The 15855-nt window shown below is 38.4% G+C and overlaps 3 protein-coding genes and 1 pseudogene across 6 annotated transcripts; 3 read left to right on the top strand and 1 right to left on the bottom strand.

The window, feature by feature from the left end:
- The first annotated feature begins 10 nt into the window (after nt 1-10).
- On the top strand, nt 11-2910 carry LOC103957378. Of its 3 annotated transcripts, XR_007251187.1 has the most exons (5): nt 11-435; nt 1149-1277; nt 1583-1770; nt 2674-2771; nt 2870-2910. XR_007251187.1 is itself a non-coding variant. In XM_048565129.1 (4 exons), the coding sequence occupies exons 1-3, from the start codon at nt 100-102 to the stop codon at nt 1760-1762; spliced, it is 645 nt and encodes a 214-aa protein (XP_048421086.1). In that variant the 5' UTR covers nt 11-99; the 3' UTR covers nt 1763-1770; nt 2674-2910. The 3 variants fall into 3 exon arrangements, 2 of the variants coding, with proteins under 2 accessions (XP_048421086.1, XP_048421087.1); XM_048565129.1 differs by having other exon boundaries at nt 2674-2910; XM_048565130.1 differs by lacking the exons at nt 2674-2771; nt 2870-2910 and adding an exon at nt 1990-2130.
- LOC125468827 lies at nt 2020-5248 on the bottom strand (annotated as a pseudogene).
- LOC103957379 (ATG8-interacting protein 1) lies at nt 5139-8113 on the top strand. 2 transcript variants are annotated; one of them, XM_048565128.1, is made up of 3 exons: nt 5139-5400; nt 6137-7013; nt 7661-8113. In XM_048565128.1, exons 2-3 carry the CDS (start codon nt 6153-6155, stop codon nt 7763-7765), a joined length of 966 nt encoding a protein of 321 aa, XP_048421085.1. In that variant the 5' UTR covers nt 5139-5400; nt 6137-6152; the 3' UTR covers nt 7766-8113. The 2 variants fall into 2 exon arrangements, with proteins under 2 accessions (XP_048421085.1, XP_009367814.2); XM_009369539.3 differs by having other exon boundaries at nt 6133-7013.
- Nucleotides 8114-8502: 389 nt separating this feature from the next.
- On the top strand, nt 8503-12369 carry LOC103957380 (origin of replication complex subunit 5). The gene is given in 6 exon segments (XM_048565131.1): nt 8503-9104; nt 9720-10290; nt 10292-10573; nt 10657-11076; nt 11527-11839; nt 11945-12369. Coding segments are annotated over 5 exon segments (1608 nt in total). The 5' UTR covers nt 8503-9104; nt 9720-9745; the 3' UTR covers nt 11993-12369.
- Nucleotides 12370-15855: the final 3486 nt, after the last annotated feature.

The following is a 15855-nucleotide window of genomic DNA, read 5'->3' as shown; positions in this document are numbered from 1 at the left end:
GCTATTTCCCCCCAAAAAATATGCAAACAATTAAAAAAAAAAAAACAAAGAAGACGTAGATCCGAAGTACTGTTCCCTCTCCAAATCTTCACACAAAGCATGGCAAACCCGACACCTCCAGTTCCCATTCTCCTCGCCCTCCTCCTCCTCCTCATTCTACCCTTCATCTTTTCCTCAAATGGAGAATTCGTCCGGTTAGCCGAGGCGGGAAAGCGGAGAGTCCACATCACCGACGACCTGGACGACGTAGTCGACGACGAGGAGGACGACACCTGGAAAGAATGGGGCAAGAAATCGACACCCTCTTCCGATTTCGATCCGCCTCCTGATCTGTCGAAGATGGACATGTCGCAGATCCAGGCGGAGATGATGAAGCGGCAGACCGGGCCGGCTTTCGGGTTCGTGAAGCTCCGGGTGGGCGAGAAACGGACTCGGGTAATTCGAAATCGCTCCGCATTTTTGCTATTGGTTTTCTAGCTGAATGTGAGCTGTATGTGGATTTTGCTATTGGGTTTTGTTTCTGATCGAATGATTCGTCCTTGGGAAATTAAATTTGGTAATTTTAGTTTAATAAGTAAGATGAATGTTTGAGCATGGATGTGGATCAAATGGGATTGAGAAGTTAAATGAAAGTTCTGATTTGGATTTGGACTGTGGGACTTTTGTGAATTGATTCTGAATTAGAACAGGGTGTATGTAATACTTAAAGTGATGTTCTAAACTACTCTAATCTACGGGACGGAGATTTGGATTTGGGACCCTGACCAATTGGCGTAACCCCCATTTGCACAAGCACACTATCTTTAACCAATTGGGACGAATGTGTGAAAAGTACTGATAATGCTGAACACGCCCTGCTGCTCAGAATTCAGTACTGAAATTTTCGGGTTGATTAGAAACCATGAATTGCACACTAGTTATATTCTATGTTTCTAGTTCTTGTTTCAGTCCCTTTTTCGTACGCATCTGTACTCTGCAGTTGCGTTATAGTGTAAACTGAGTTGATGTAATGGACTTCTAGGTGATAGAAATGACTTCTGTTTATATTTTCTTTTCAACTTCTGATGGTTTTCCATGTGATTGAATGATTTTTGATACGGCTTGGAATGAATGGCAAAGTTGATAAGTGCTTCTTTTCCCCCTCCCAGGATACGGTGGCTGAGCTTGCTATGAAATGGACTCAAGTTCTGAGGACCGGAGCGATTGGGGCAAGGTTCATGGGTGTTGATCTAAACACGATCATGTTCACCATGGAAAGAGGCCAAGACACGACAGAGGTACAGTTTCCTCCCACCCTGGCTTTTTTATCCTCCAGACTGAAAAGTATTAATTTCCCTTGCATCCGGCTGAAGAAAGTTTTCTTTAGATGTGTTTGGGTTCTTAAGAGTAATTTTCACAACAAAGAGAAACGTTTGATGTCTCGAGGATAGCTTAGCTGTTCCATTAGAGCCCGGTTCTGCATGCCAATTATGCTCATGAATTCTGTGTTTGAGCGATCGAGTTGATTATTGCATGTCATGAGCTTCTGTGTTTGTTTGTTCTTAATAATGTTACATCGTTCATTCTTTTCTCAATTCTCCAGTTGAAGGATTTTGCATTGAACCAACCAGAGGCCTATGAGATAAAGATTGGCGATCAAATTTTTCGAAGACCTGGAGATCCTCCTTTAGAGAAACTCGTTGAGAAGCTCCAGAATGAGAAAAAGAGAAAGGAGAGTGATAGTCCACCAGAGAACGATACACATTCGAAGGAGGAATTGTAGTTCTACCGGTAAGTTTTCTCTTCTGACATGAAAATATAATAACCCCTTTTGTAACACCATAGCAACCACCAATCCTAATGATGTTGGAACTGGTAAGTGTAGACGAGCTTTATTTATCGGAATTCTGTTTTCATTTATGAATTTGTTGTTTGCAAATAGACAAGATACATAAAAATTTCCGACTTAACATTCTAAGTTTCCAACAACGAAGATATAGCCATTTGCAGTTTAAATGAATTGATACATTCACAACCGAATAGGGAAGAAGATTCTCATGAACAGAAGCTACTTCAACTTCTTACTGAAGTCAGAAAGCTCGACAATCTGAATCCTAGGAATTGTCTGTGCTTCCTTCCTCTCTTTCTGTGTATTGTACCCCCAATTCCCTGATCCAATTCCCAATTAGCAACTGAAGCTCAGACGAGTTTATGTGTCAATGTTTGATAAGGCTCAGGGGAGAAGAATATGAACGGAGAAATTTTACCTAGATACAAATTCCAACCATCCAATTCAGGTTCTTTGATGACATTCTTTAGGGTTGCCAACCGGTCCTCTACAAAGCTGGTCAACGTCAATTATTATTGATCTTGTTCACTTAAGCTCGGTTAGAACATGTTAGATTAAATTAAATATTAAGCTGGGAAGTATCTTACTGCAGTTTCAGCCCCTGATGCTCTGGTTTCTTTTGAAGTTGCTTCAGTACTTCTACCTTGGGACTGTAAGAGAACACGAATTCAATACTTCGTATAAGAGTGCATATTCGTACTTAAAGTTTCACATTATGGAAAGCAAACAGCAGGCATTGGTTCCAAATGCGAAACACAGATTAACATTGACTTAATATACACTAACCCACTTCCAAGACTGAATATCTTTTCGGGCGGTATTGTAACTCCTGCAAGTTCTCGCAGCAAAGCATCAGCAAGTCTGGCCTGTGCAAAAGAAGAATGGGGAAATGAGGAGGCGAGAGATTGACAGGGGCGAAACAGAGAACTGTACTCTCCAAGAAGTAAGTCTGTAAAACGCTCGTTTATTATGTTTTGACCAACATAAAATGTTCAGCAGTCTCAACATTTCAAAGTCTTAATTTGAATTGTATGCCTCCAGATTTTCTTTCTCTTAAGGAAAACCCGAAATTTCTGATGCCATAGATGATGCGTATGTAAGGACCACACCAGTTTTGTGGTGACTGTACATGCTTGAGCTTGCAAATCTCAGAGCATCAGGAACACCTGGATATAATCTGCAGTCAAATTATTTCCTACTCAGTTATGCATTGAGCTCTCCCCGTCCCAACAAGTGTGCGACGGGACTTGAATATATGCTAAACAAAAATTGATCACAACGAGATAAGTCCGAAATTCGGGTACCTATTTGCACCAATCCAAGTTGTCAAGTCTTCATCCATCCATTCATCCCTGACCTTCCCAAAAGATGAATAAGAGCATCCCTTTCTTCCCCCCATTCTGCCATAATCATCGGCTTCAGTTCCGACCACTTCTCCAGTATCCCCTCCACGGTGAGCCCTTCCGCAACCGAGGACTCCCTTATTGAAGGCATCCTCATTTCCAGTAGCAACCTCACCAGTAGCAGGTTCTCATACCCAGTTTCCACCACAGGTCTCACCTGCCATGTACCATAATTGATTATGTTCCTCCTTCATTTAAACACGGGTTAATATTCTCTTGTTCGACAGTCTAGCATGTTACGTCTTAGACGTGGGTTAATGTTAGGGAACATAATTGTTTTGCTGTCACAGAATCAAGCATGTACGTTTGATAATTAATAAACGTGGATTAATATTCCCTTGTTCGATAGTCAAGCATGTTATGTTGCCAGAGAGTCAACGACGACTCCATGAACATAACTCGAACTAATCAATATAAACTCTGATGTCCCACAATGTAACATGTTAAGTTATCATACTGTCAATTTTGACCATGCATAAATGATTCTATTAAATTAGAAAATGGGAACATGGAGGACTTACTGTGTACATCTGCTCAAGAACCTAATCCTCCAAAGCCGAATCCACACCGTTGAAGAGAGTTGGCCGTCTGACTTTAGTGGCCTACACGTTTCACAACCACCATTCAAAAAAATCAATCAAATTAATTAAGTAAACATTTTTAAGCTTTTATATAAAATAAAAAAAAAAATACAAACACAGTACTCCCATTTCTCTCTCCCTCTCCTCCCAGTCTCTGGTCGGAGGACTAAAGGTAGCTGGGGATTGTTCTTCTCGGTATTTTCTAGATGGGCTTTTACTGGGCTGGGCCCCGTTAGGCCTTCCAATATAGGTCCATTTAGATTGAAGCGTGGCCGGCCTTTGAGTACCCAACTCCGAACGACATGCCGTTTGCACTGGGATGTATCACACTATGAAACGACTAAGAAAGGTGGAGGTGAGGAGGTGTCACCACCGAGGAGCAATGATTGAGTATGGTGGGGTATTGAGGATAGACTCATCATACAACCCACTTAAGATTATATGGAAAAGTAAAATGGAAAAAGAAAAATATAAACGAATTAGGGAAGCAATCATTCATATGCGCCTGGCCCCACGAAGTTGAGACTAACGTAAAATCTTTTCTTATATTCTAAAACGAATTAGTATTGCGATTTAATAATATTTTATTTATTTATAAGTGAGAGATCTTAAATTCAATAATCGTCAAAAGTGAATATGAACCACATTATAGCTATCTTATTGTGATGCTTATACCACTCCCTACTCATTTCAAGTATATAACATCATTTGTTAATTAAAAAATCTCAAATTCAGATGACTCATATTTTTCAGTTTAATTTTAATTTTTTTTTCCGTTAAATGCAAGGATAAACAGGTACTTTGATGAAAAAAAATTACTTTTGGACTAAATATGCTAACGGACTACGCTATGAGGGTTTAAATCCTTAATTTTTACCATGGGAATTATATTCGGATTACCTTATTAGCTAGGAGACAGTTTACCCGATTATGGTTTTTTTTGTCTTTTTATGAGAATTTGTCAAATAATGTTATTATTTTTAAAATATCAATGAATTTTGTAAATCTTTGATTTCTTGTCCTATATTAGCTTTCATTTCAAGATTTTTTTGTTTTTTTTTTCTTTTTCAAGATTTCAAGATTATACTTGATAGGGTAAATCCAACATTAAAGTGGATACTAAAAATCTTTCTGAAAAAATAGATATGGTGAGTAAATTTCAGATGTAAAGATCATGACACGTGAAATGGATAAAATTTAGGAAAGAAACTGACAATGACGTCACTCCACAACAACCAAAACACTGGCGTGACGCGGTGAGTTCTTCGCTCTGCACACACGCAAACGCAAACCCCCCCGCCCACCTTCTATCACCGGTCACCCTCAGATCTCTCCCGCAAACGCACTCTCGGCCAAATCTTAATCCCACCTCCTACAGCTGGTCACCCAACGTGTCTGGTTCCATCTTTACCGCTACCGCCGGTTTCCTTCTTCATCTCCCTCTCTTTTATTCCTCGAGAACTCTCTGCATATAAATTCCCCACGCCACTTCTCGACAGTTTTCAATCTTCAACCTTGGACCATAACAGAACGTCGTCGTTCCGATCCCCGATCGGACCTTTTAGATCGAATCACTTTACGCTTTCCTGTGAGTCTTCGAATCGATATTAATCCGATTTTTTGTTTCGGGAATTATTTTGTCCGTTGATTGTTGTTTTTTTGCTCGTTTCTTGATCTCTACGTGTTTGATTAGTGTTCTACTTGCTAGTTTTGATTGAACTGAATCATGTTTTGCTTTAATTTGATTGTTTGGTTGCTAATAATATTCAATTGTGCACGCTCAAATTGTTCAGTTTCTTGTTTTATTGAGTAAAGATTTTGATTAAACTCTTGAGGAATTGCGATTAAGTGTTAGTTGTTGGTGTCTATTGTTAGGAATTGTTGCATTTGTTTGGAATTGGGGAAAAAAAGTATAAGTCACTTTAGTATTGTTGTATTTGCAAATATGTATTTGTATTTGTCATTTGATATTCGATTCGGGTTTTCGAATGCACATCAGAACTTTGTTTTGTGAAGTATTATGTTCGTTTGGATTGTATCGATAGAAATGAAATAAATAATGTTTAGAGGTCAAAAGAGATTCTGTACGAACTACGAAGTTTTTATTTTTATTCAGTTGTTGGTTTAATTCATTTTAGTTAATCGTGGTGATTCAAACGAAACGTGTGTTTGGTTGCAAAAGTGTGTTGTGACCTGGACATTTTCGTGTCGTAGAAATAAGAATTGGATTTAATTTGTATCTCACTTTACTGAGTTCTGATTGTTTTTTGTTTTTTGTTGGTTGATCTGTGTGTAATTTTGCCCTGGACATGGGAAATAGGAAGCTTCGAGTCCTTTAAGATGGCAGATAATGATGAGGGAGAGGAAAGTACTGTTCATGGTAAGATGGCGGATAATGAGGAGGGGGAGGAAAGTACTGCTCGTGGGAATGAATGGGAAGTTGTACAACTTACAGCGTCAACGTATGCTGCTGCTCCTTGTCCAGGAGGAATTGAGTTGAGCAATGAGGAGAAGAGTGATATCTATGGTGAGCATGCGGAAACTTCTTGTGCTCTTTTCATGTCTGGTCACTTTGCTTTTCCACCCAGTCAGCATGAGAATTTGCCTTTGAAGTCTGATAGAAGCGAACGTGTGGACAAGGATGTCTTAGCTGAGATAGGTATTGAAGAAGAAGGTAGGTCCAGTGGAAAGGAGGAAGAAACTTTGACTTTGAAAGGGTTGAATGCTCCAGATGAGTTTGTGGGGAAACAGTCTGTAACTGATAAGGATAACATGCAGTTGATTGGTGATACAGTGTTTGAAGAAGGGTTAACTTCGGCTGACAAAGACCAGACTATAATGGATGCTGCTATATATCATTTTGACGGTGAAACAGATCTGAGCGGCTTAGCTGATTATGGTGAGAGCCCCGCTATTCCTGGACTTAATGAACCTTCAGAGCAAGGTTTAGGTTTCTCTGAGGATAGCCCGCAATCCCCAAGGTCTCTTAAAGATGATGAATTTGGTGTTTCTCGCCTGCCATGTGGAGCTTGGTGGAAAAGAAGAGCTGCTTCCTTGTATTCTCATGCAAAAGAAGCTAATGCAGTTTGGTCTATTTTCATAGCAGCGGCTGTGACGGGGCTTGTGTTACTTGGGCAGCGGTGGCAAAATGAAAGGTGGCTGGCTCTACAACAGAAGTGGCTGTTGAGCGTCAATGATCAGGTCTGCTGATTTCCATTGTTTTCTCTTATGAGTATGTTTCCGTTTAATTATTAACTTTGTCTTTCCCTGGTCAAGGAATTGATATCTCATGTTTGTTAGTTTTTCCTTTTGGTTTGATCTTACACTATGCCATAAATTTCATAACGTAAGAGCATGAAGCAATTTCAGTGATGTATGCTTTGATGAGTGTTGAGCAGTCGATTCTTTTGATATTTCGCCTTCTCTCTTTTTCTTTGTGTAAGATTTGTTGGGATGTCTATACATTATTTGGTTAGTTCCTTAGTTCTTGATGTAATACGCATGGGATTGCAATTTATCTCTTAGTGATTTTGAGTAGAGAATTGGGTTATGGCTTTAATTATATTTTAAAATTTGATACCAGTTCTTTATCGAAAGATTAATTACATCGGAAACACCACACTATTCGATGCATTCATCTGACCCTATCATGAACTCGTGGCCTGCACATCATACTAGGGATTATAAGTAACATTGTTGCTGTTAATCTATAGAATGCACTGACACGCAATACGAATGAGCATTCTTAAGATATGAACATGAGATAACTTGCTTATGCGATTGAGTTTACTTCCATTAAGAGGAAAGTCCAGTTGAATGACACTGACATTATGTTATCATGTTGACAGAAAACAGGAAGGATGATTGGTCCCATATCTCGTCTTAAAGACGTTATAGTGAGCAGCCACCGCCGGGGATCCTTTATCAGGAGCAGCTCCTCAAGTGAGGTTTAAGATGATGACGAAAAATACCACAGGGAGAGGAAGAGAGAAGTGATGGAGGGGGGAGATGCATATTAGTTTGTTTCCAACTGTGGTTGATATATATTCCGTTTCTGGATAGTGTTACTTGTGTAGGTGCTAAAAGATAGATATGGCCGTCTTATGATCTTTTTCGATCAGCATGAATATGCCGATGTACAGAGCTCTTGGCATTAAGCGAGCCATGTTACTTGTTTCTATTTCTATGATGATGTTTGTGTTTGTGTTTTCGCTGGAGACAGGACCAATTCTTGTGATTGTTGTGGAGTGGTGCATTCAGAATTAAAGTTTTGTCATGCTAAAGCTTTTTATTGGCGCTCATTATTATGCCTATATCAACATTCAGCCAAAATTTTAAGAACGACCCATCTGATTCATCCTGCCCCTTTCGATGATTTGACAGACTGATTTTGATTTTTTTTTATTAATAAACAATATTATTTACGCTAAGATGGATGTGGAGTGAGCTTAGTCTTATAATAGGCTAGCAATAATGTGATTTACGCTCTTAATTTGAATCGAACCTAAGACCTCATTTTAGTACTAAGTGGCTACTGATTTGGATTCTTAAAAATTCCAAAATTAATATGATTGGATCATTTGCATGGATTTGGCTACTATAATTATAATATACTTAATTAATTAACACGTGTCATTTTAACTAATTCTAGTTCACTTTCACATTAGATGTTTTTTTAGTACATCGATACATTGTGGGCAGGAGGAGTTCGGTTAAGCTACACAGTGGGCAACCTAATTTGATATCGAATTCATCATCCACGAGATTCGAACCTAAATCTAAGACCTCTCACTTCTAAGTGAAGATGATTACCCTGTACTAAATGACCTTTCACATTAAATGTTACTTTTTCAATTTTGAAAAAGATTAACTAAAATTAAGTGAAGGGACAAGTGACAATTGGTTAAGTGTGTAGCAAGCATATATCAAGATTGATGGTGGTGAGTAAAAATGCTCCCGGACAAAGTGGAGTGAGGATTTTTTTGTGTGTGGGGGCCGTATGACCATCTGGTCTGTTGTCCGGACCGATGAATTCCTCCTCTGAGGAGCACCTCTAAACATCGTGGGCCCATTAGAACCTCTAGCTCACTGTAACTCACGGTGGGCCTCCCAACACCCAAACACTATATAATTGGCGGGAATTAAGTTTCCCGGGTTTTTACTCTATGTTATCTCAACGAACCTTATTAGGGTTTCAATTCAAATCAGATATCACTGTCGCGAAACATTACTGCCAGTCCTCTGCTTTTCTCTCATCGTTCCGGCAGACTTTCCGGTGGGTTTTCCGATCAGGTAATCCTCAACCCCCGATCTACTCTTTAATTTCTAATGCGCAGCGTTTTATGAATACCGTTGCCATACTTTCCCCCTTGGTCCTTAAAAAACTCAAATCGTGAGGGTGATTTATTTACTTGGTAATTGTTTTGGGGGATTTTTCTTTAAAAGTTGATTAGGGGAGTGTTTGGATATTACATGATGATTTTAAGATGTGGGTATTGTAATACATTGTTTTATTTGCCAAGTATTTGGTTTTTCGGGTTCTTTTACTTGTATATGGATGTAGATAGGTCGAATATAGCTCCATTAAGATTTTATTGGTGTATGTGAAAGTTTCGAAGAAATTGAGTTAAGACTGTAATTGGAGAGGGATATGTTGGTTTTAATTTTAATTTTCAATGTTTATTTCCTTAATTTGTTTGGTTGGTTGTAAGTTTATGTGTGCAACTTCCTTGCAAATTTGTTTAAGTATTTGAAAAGCTGATTTCCATTGAAGTTCGATACTTCTTTATGTATCCACTTTTTTCTGCTGGTTTGCGGTGTATCCACTTTTTTCGTGTTGGTTTGCAGTGTGATTACCAAGTTGTTTGTTATCAATGTTGTCTACTAAAATTCTCGCCTTTATTCTAGATGTTTCTTTTGGCTAGAATTCAGACATGGGTAAAGAGGAAAGCCCAAAAACCACAAGGAGAAAAACCAGATCCTCTGTTTTGGCTACCCCTTCAAAGAATGTAGTTGAAGAAACTAAGGCAAGTAGTTTGCACCCGCCAACTCTCAGTGACCTTGTGTTGGGTGAACAAGGAGAATCCTTGAGTGCCAATGATCTTTCGTCTGTTTTTCCTGGGAGACGCAGTCAAATCCTGGAGCTTCTACGCCTTTTGGGTCTGCCAAACTCTCCCATGCTACCTATATTTGTATATGGAGGCACTTCTACTGGGAAAACCAGTATTGTTGTAGAGACCTTTATGCATCTGAAGCACCCTTTTGTTTATTCAAGCTGCCTTACCTGTTATAGTCCTCGAATCTTGTTTGAATCTGTTCTGAACCAACTTTTTCTTTACCCAAAGAATGCAGCGAATGGTTATTCAAGTGCCAAGCGCTGTGAAAGCCCATCTGATTTTATTCATTTTCTTCGGGAAGCCTTGGTCAGCATTCTTGGTAATACAAAGGGACTTTCTGGGAAAGTAAAGGTCTGGAAAGGCTAATGGAAATATGATCTACTTGGTATTTGACAATTTGGAGCGTCTTAGAGGATGGGATAAAGGTTCCATTATATTACCTTTACTGTTTAATCTCTATGACATTTTGAAAATGCCTGAGGTCGGTCTTATCTTTATCAGCAGTGCCTCGCCGGATACGTATTACTCAAATATGGGCTATGTGGAGCCTATCCCTATGTATCTTCCTGATTATACACAAGATGTTCTGCAGAAAATCTTCATGAGAAACCAGGCAAACAAAAAGCTTTTCGCCTCTTTTCTCAGGTACAAAAATAGTTTTTTTCTTCTCTGCACTCAGCTTTTGCCTTTTGTGTTTCTACTGATGAACACTTTTTCTTTTCGGTTAGTGTCACGCTAAGGCCTTTCTGTAGAATTACCAGACGGGTGGATGAATTATCTCCTGCCTTTTCACCGTTATTCACAAAGTATTATGAACCTATCACTGATCTGAATTTTGTTCCCAATAAAGAGACGAACCAAAGGCTGTATAATTTTTTTAGCTCCCATATTGTTCCTGCACTGAATGAGACATTTAAGGTTTCATCGCAGAAATCGACTGAAGTTGAAGTTGAAGTTAAGGAGAGAAAAGGAAAGTGCGGCACAAGGAAATTCGGAGATTGTGAAGTTGAACAATTAGATTTCCAGATGCCTACTTCTGCCAAGTATCTTCTTATTTCAGCATTTCTTGCTTCAAGAAATCCAGCTACCCTTAATTCATCACTGTTCGAATCTACATGAGATTCTAGTAGTCGAAAATGAAAGAGGAAGCAAGTCTATTTCAAGAATAATTCTTGCTTTTACAGTAGTTTATACTCTATAGGTTTAGTTGATTAACATCAGCAACACTGGTACAAATTTTAGTTTTGTTTTTGATGCTATCATAAAAGTTAATGTAGGTCTGACATTCCCGAATCCTGCAGACAACTAAGCTATAATATAAGTTTTTCTTAAGCATGTAGATAACAACCACCTGCTTCCATTTTACCATAGCCTCACTATAGTAACAGCGGATATTTTGAGTTTTTCTGGTTATCGTGTGCAGAAAAACCTCTAGATAAAAATTCCGATATCTTTTTACCGCACTTATTCAGTGGAGGAAACAAAAATTTCTGCGACTTGCAGATTGGCTATTTTTGCACCTTTTGTTTTGGCATTTTGCAGTGCAGCTCTTGTAAACACTGAATTCTTCTAAATAATGCTTCTTGATTGATGGTTAGGCTTTCGGACAAGTCAATGGAACAGAAGGAAACTGCAGAACAGGAATTACTTTTGAATCCTGGCTCATTCCCAATGGAAAGATTGTTAGCCATATTTCAGTGCATTACATCTGTAGGGGAAGGTCCTCTTGACGAGGAGGAACAAGAATATGGTGGGTTAGGCATTCAAGATGGGAATGACGTGCTCATGTCTGATGTTCTTTTACTACTGTCCAGTCTCTGCAGTGCTAATTTTATTGTCACTGCTGGAAGCTGCCCACTGGAGGGCTCAACTCGAAATCGATCTACAGTGAGTGAAGATATGACTCTTAAGGTAACTTAACATACTTCCCAAATTGACATTAGACCAAAATTTTGTGCTGTAAGGCTGATAAATTCTGTTGAATTACATAACATCTTGTTTATATTTGGATTACAGGTAGCAAGGAGCATTAAGTTCCCTCTCTCAAAGTATATGTACAGATGATGCTTTTCAGGTGAGGTATCTGTGATACGGTTGCCAGTTTATTCTCGAGGATGAAGAAACTTACCTGGTTTTCAACTAAGTTACCTTCCTACTCTGTTGAATCATTGAACTATCCAAATTCTCTAATCCTCATCTTTGTTGAGAAACATGAAATGACTGGTGTTGAGCGGATATACCGATTGTCGTGTTCTTTCTGATAGCTGGGGGTAGCACCATTGAACATGAGTTTCAGACAGTACCTTGGCCCATGTTTCTGCAGGATTGCCATCTAACAATTGTATTTAACCAACCAAACCTTGTTACATCCTAGTAAGTTGCGGGGCATCTAACTTCTTGTAAATGTTGTTTCCTATACAAATTCGATCACAATTCTGGAATTGTTTTTCGATTGTAGCTTCCTTCTGCCAAATTTCAACGAGTTTATTCTTTCGTTAAGTGCTGTTTAACCTCTCCGAATCCAAATCAATAGAAGAACAATAAGATTTATGACCCTGCAGAGGAAATTTTATATCACATTCACATGGCTCTGCAGAGGGAATTTGACTTGTATTAGAAAAGAAAAGTACCACCAGGCCGATGAGATTTTAACATTTTGCTTAAGAACTTGAGAGTTGTGGGTCACTAATAGGGCTTGGTATAAAAACAATAGAGATATTCGTTTGAAGCTGATGACACATATTCATTGTAAGCACATGGTCTTTCACTATAAGAAAAAGGGCTTTGGTGACCCTCGCCAACCGTCACAGAACACTGAAAATTCATCACGTAATAGTATATGTGACGAATTTAGGGTGTCACTTGCACATCACCTATACAGTGTCATAGAAAGTCTGTGATGACTGTTAATTAAGAGACGGGATGACATGCTTGAAAAACATTATATACATGGTCTTCCTACCCTAAACTTGAGCAGAGCTCATAGCTTTGCAAGCCACCCAACCTATACAATGTTGTACCTAAGTTATCTTGTTTTGTTAAACTAGTTAATTCTAGGTCATTGGGGGCCAAAATCTCTATCTAAACAAATGGGGGAAGTGTAGGTTCTAGTGGAATGTCTCGATCCAAACCAGTCAACCCCAAAATTTCTGTTATCGTGTAAACCGTCTGGATTTCTGTAAAAAATGGATGGCATTAGTTCCACAACTAAAAGCTTTGCCATGATGTGGATGGGTTTCGGACGAGGGAGGTGAAATTAGTTTGATTTAGATGGTTTTAAATAGTTTTATATTTTGATACATAAATTTTGATTACTTTTCTACGATCCGCTGAAATTAGTTTGATTTAGATGGTTTGAACAATTCGGCTAGCTCGTTCCCTGTTTTTACTTCAAGCGAGTTCTAAGTTGTTCAATGTCAAAGAAGTCATTCGGTTTACATGCAAGATTTTTTGTTTCCCTACAAACCGATGAAATTAGTTTGATTTGGCTGGTTTGAACAGTTGAACCGACTTTTTATCTATCCTCGCTCCAAACTAGCTAGTCTTTAAGTAGGAGTCATTGCTTTGCATGCAAGCTTTAACTTTCCTACAAATTAGTGAAATTGGTTTTGATTTGGCTGATTCGAACAAATTTACTTGCTTTTTACCCACCGTTAATATTACTCCAAACTAACTCCTAAGTTGTTGAATATATGCTTACCCATCCAACTCCAAACTATATAGTACTGCAAGCTCTTCACTAGATAAGGAGTGAATGGGTTAATGCTATACATGCATTAGCGGAGCCAGGAATTTACAACGATGGGATCAGGAGTATACTGTTGTGGCTTAGGCTCTAGAATTCGTGTCTGGTATCACGAGCTGTTGACCGATTCAACACCTGAGACAGGGGAGGATGAAGATGTGGGTCTGACGATCTGGAGGTTGCTAGGCGGCAGATTCACGACGGTGGGGAGATTTAGCGGAGAGAGAAGAGACGATGAGAGAGAGCTGTTGATGATGTATACGGAGATGGACGGCGGGTTTGTTGCACTAAAACAACATCAAAACCAATTGGAAACCAACTCAAACAAACCCACAAGAATTATACCAAATAAAATACCAAAAAAAAAAAAAAAAAAAAAGACACCACAATTTTAATGAGGTTTCGCCACAGTCAGTGTAACTAAAAGCGAGTACAGCAACTGCAACTTTGATGGAGTGATAGCTGACAAATGGAGCAGCAGCTCCGTCTTGTTTGGGGCTCTCGGCAGCTCTCTCTGCTTCTCTAACAACAAAAGGCCACTTACCTTTTTCACACCAAAGAATGGTGCTATCACCGAAGCTAACCCTTATTCTCTCTGCCTTTGAAAATACCAAAAAAGGCTACTTCCTAACCTTTACTTCTCTTCCCCTAAACAAGGAACCAACAACATCTTGCTGCCCTTTTTTTTTAGGAAATTTTAACAAAATATTTTCGGTACTATTCATTTTCAACGAAAATAATATTTTTACTCTTAAAAATTAATCATAGTACTATTTACTTACAATAAATTTTGAAGGAAAAAAAAAAAAAAACCCAGATCCCTTTTGCCGATTCTGCGAGGGGTGGGTGTAAGGGTGGGTGCGGAGGGTGGATGTGAGGGGAAGACGAACTATGATTTTTTTATTTTTTATTTTTATTTTTTTTTCTGGGTTGCAGGTAGGGGCTCGGGTGGGGGAGAAGAGGGGGTGGGGATGGGTGAGAAGAAAGAAGGACCCTCCCCGGGGGGGGGTGGGGGTGGGGAAGGGATAAAGTTTTTTTTTTTTTTTTTTTTTTTTTTCTTTTTCTTCTTTTGTTTTCTGGGTTGCAGGCTTGCAGCAGGGGGTTGGGGGGGGGGGGGGAGGGTGGGAAGGGATGAAGTTTTTTTTTTTTTTTTTTTTTCTTTTTCTTCTTTTGTTTTCTGGGTTGCAGGCTTGTAACAGGGGGAGGGATGGAGGGAGGGAAAGGGTTGTTTTGTTTTTTACCTTTTCTTTATTATTTTAATATTTAAAAAATATTAAATGATTTTTTTTTTTTTTAGTTTTTAATAGTATTTTATTAATTTTTTTTTTAATAGAAAGTGGGTCCTGAATCAAGTCACGTCAGTATTTAATTGAGAAATTCATGCCAAGCTAACGGAAGGTATAACATTGGCACAAATTTGTAAGATGAGGTATGACATTGTCAATTTTAAAAGATGAGGTATGAAAGTGTTGTGACACCAATAATTGAGGTAGTTTTTTGTACTTTACCCTATATTTTTTTTCATCTAGTTATCCATAGTGTTTAATATATTGGTATCAGTGGAAGCATAAATATATAAATTTGGGGAAATATTGACGGATATGTTAAATATTGATATCAATATCGGTTATTTTCGATGGAAATGGTTGAAATTTAAAATGAAACTTTAGGGGATTGTTAAACAGTGTTTAAAATATCGGTATATATGGAAATATCGATATACAAATTTGTAGAAACATCAATGGATATATCGGTATCAGTATCGATTGCCCTTGATGGAAATGGTGGGAATTTGCTCAAAAAACATGAAAATTTAAAGTTATTGTCTAGGGAATGTCATATTAGGTCACAACATACAGATGAATCATGAATTAATGATCAGATATTGTGTAAAAAATAAGTATGTGACATGTGAGAAAGAAAACTTCTTTCTAGTTTTCATTCTAATGATAAGTAATAAAATAAAATAAAGCATTTCACTAAAACGAATAAATTATACATAGTAATTGAAATTTTCATCATGAATAAAGAAATTAAACCATAAAGAATGCATAGGCTCAGGGAGTTCAAACTGATAGTAAATCTTTCATTTTGATTCGGCCTTTTGCATATACTTTTCAATTGCACCAATGCCTACACCGACTTCTCTACACCAACGATCTTCATCTTAGGTGGCATAAGT

Source organism: the organism of the source record quoted next, unplaced genomic scaffold (genome assembly GCF_019419815.1).
Source record: "Pyrus x bretschneideri cultivar Hongxiangsu unplaced genomic scaffold, Pyrus_bretschneideri_v1 Contig4, whole genome shotgun sequence".
Taxonomy (NCBI): domain Eukaryota; kingdom Viridiplantae; phylum Streptophyta; class Magnoliopsida; order Rosales; family Rosaceae; genus Pyrus; species Pyrus x bretschneideri.
The sequence above is the reverse complement of the archived record's forward strand: the minus strand, read 5'-3'. Positions and strand labels throughout refer to the sequence as shown.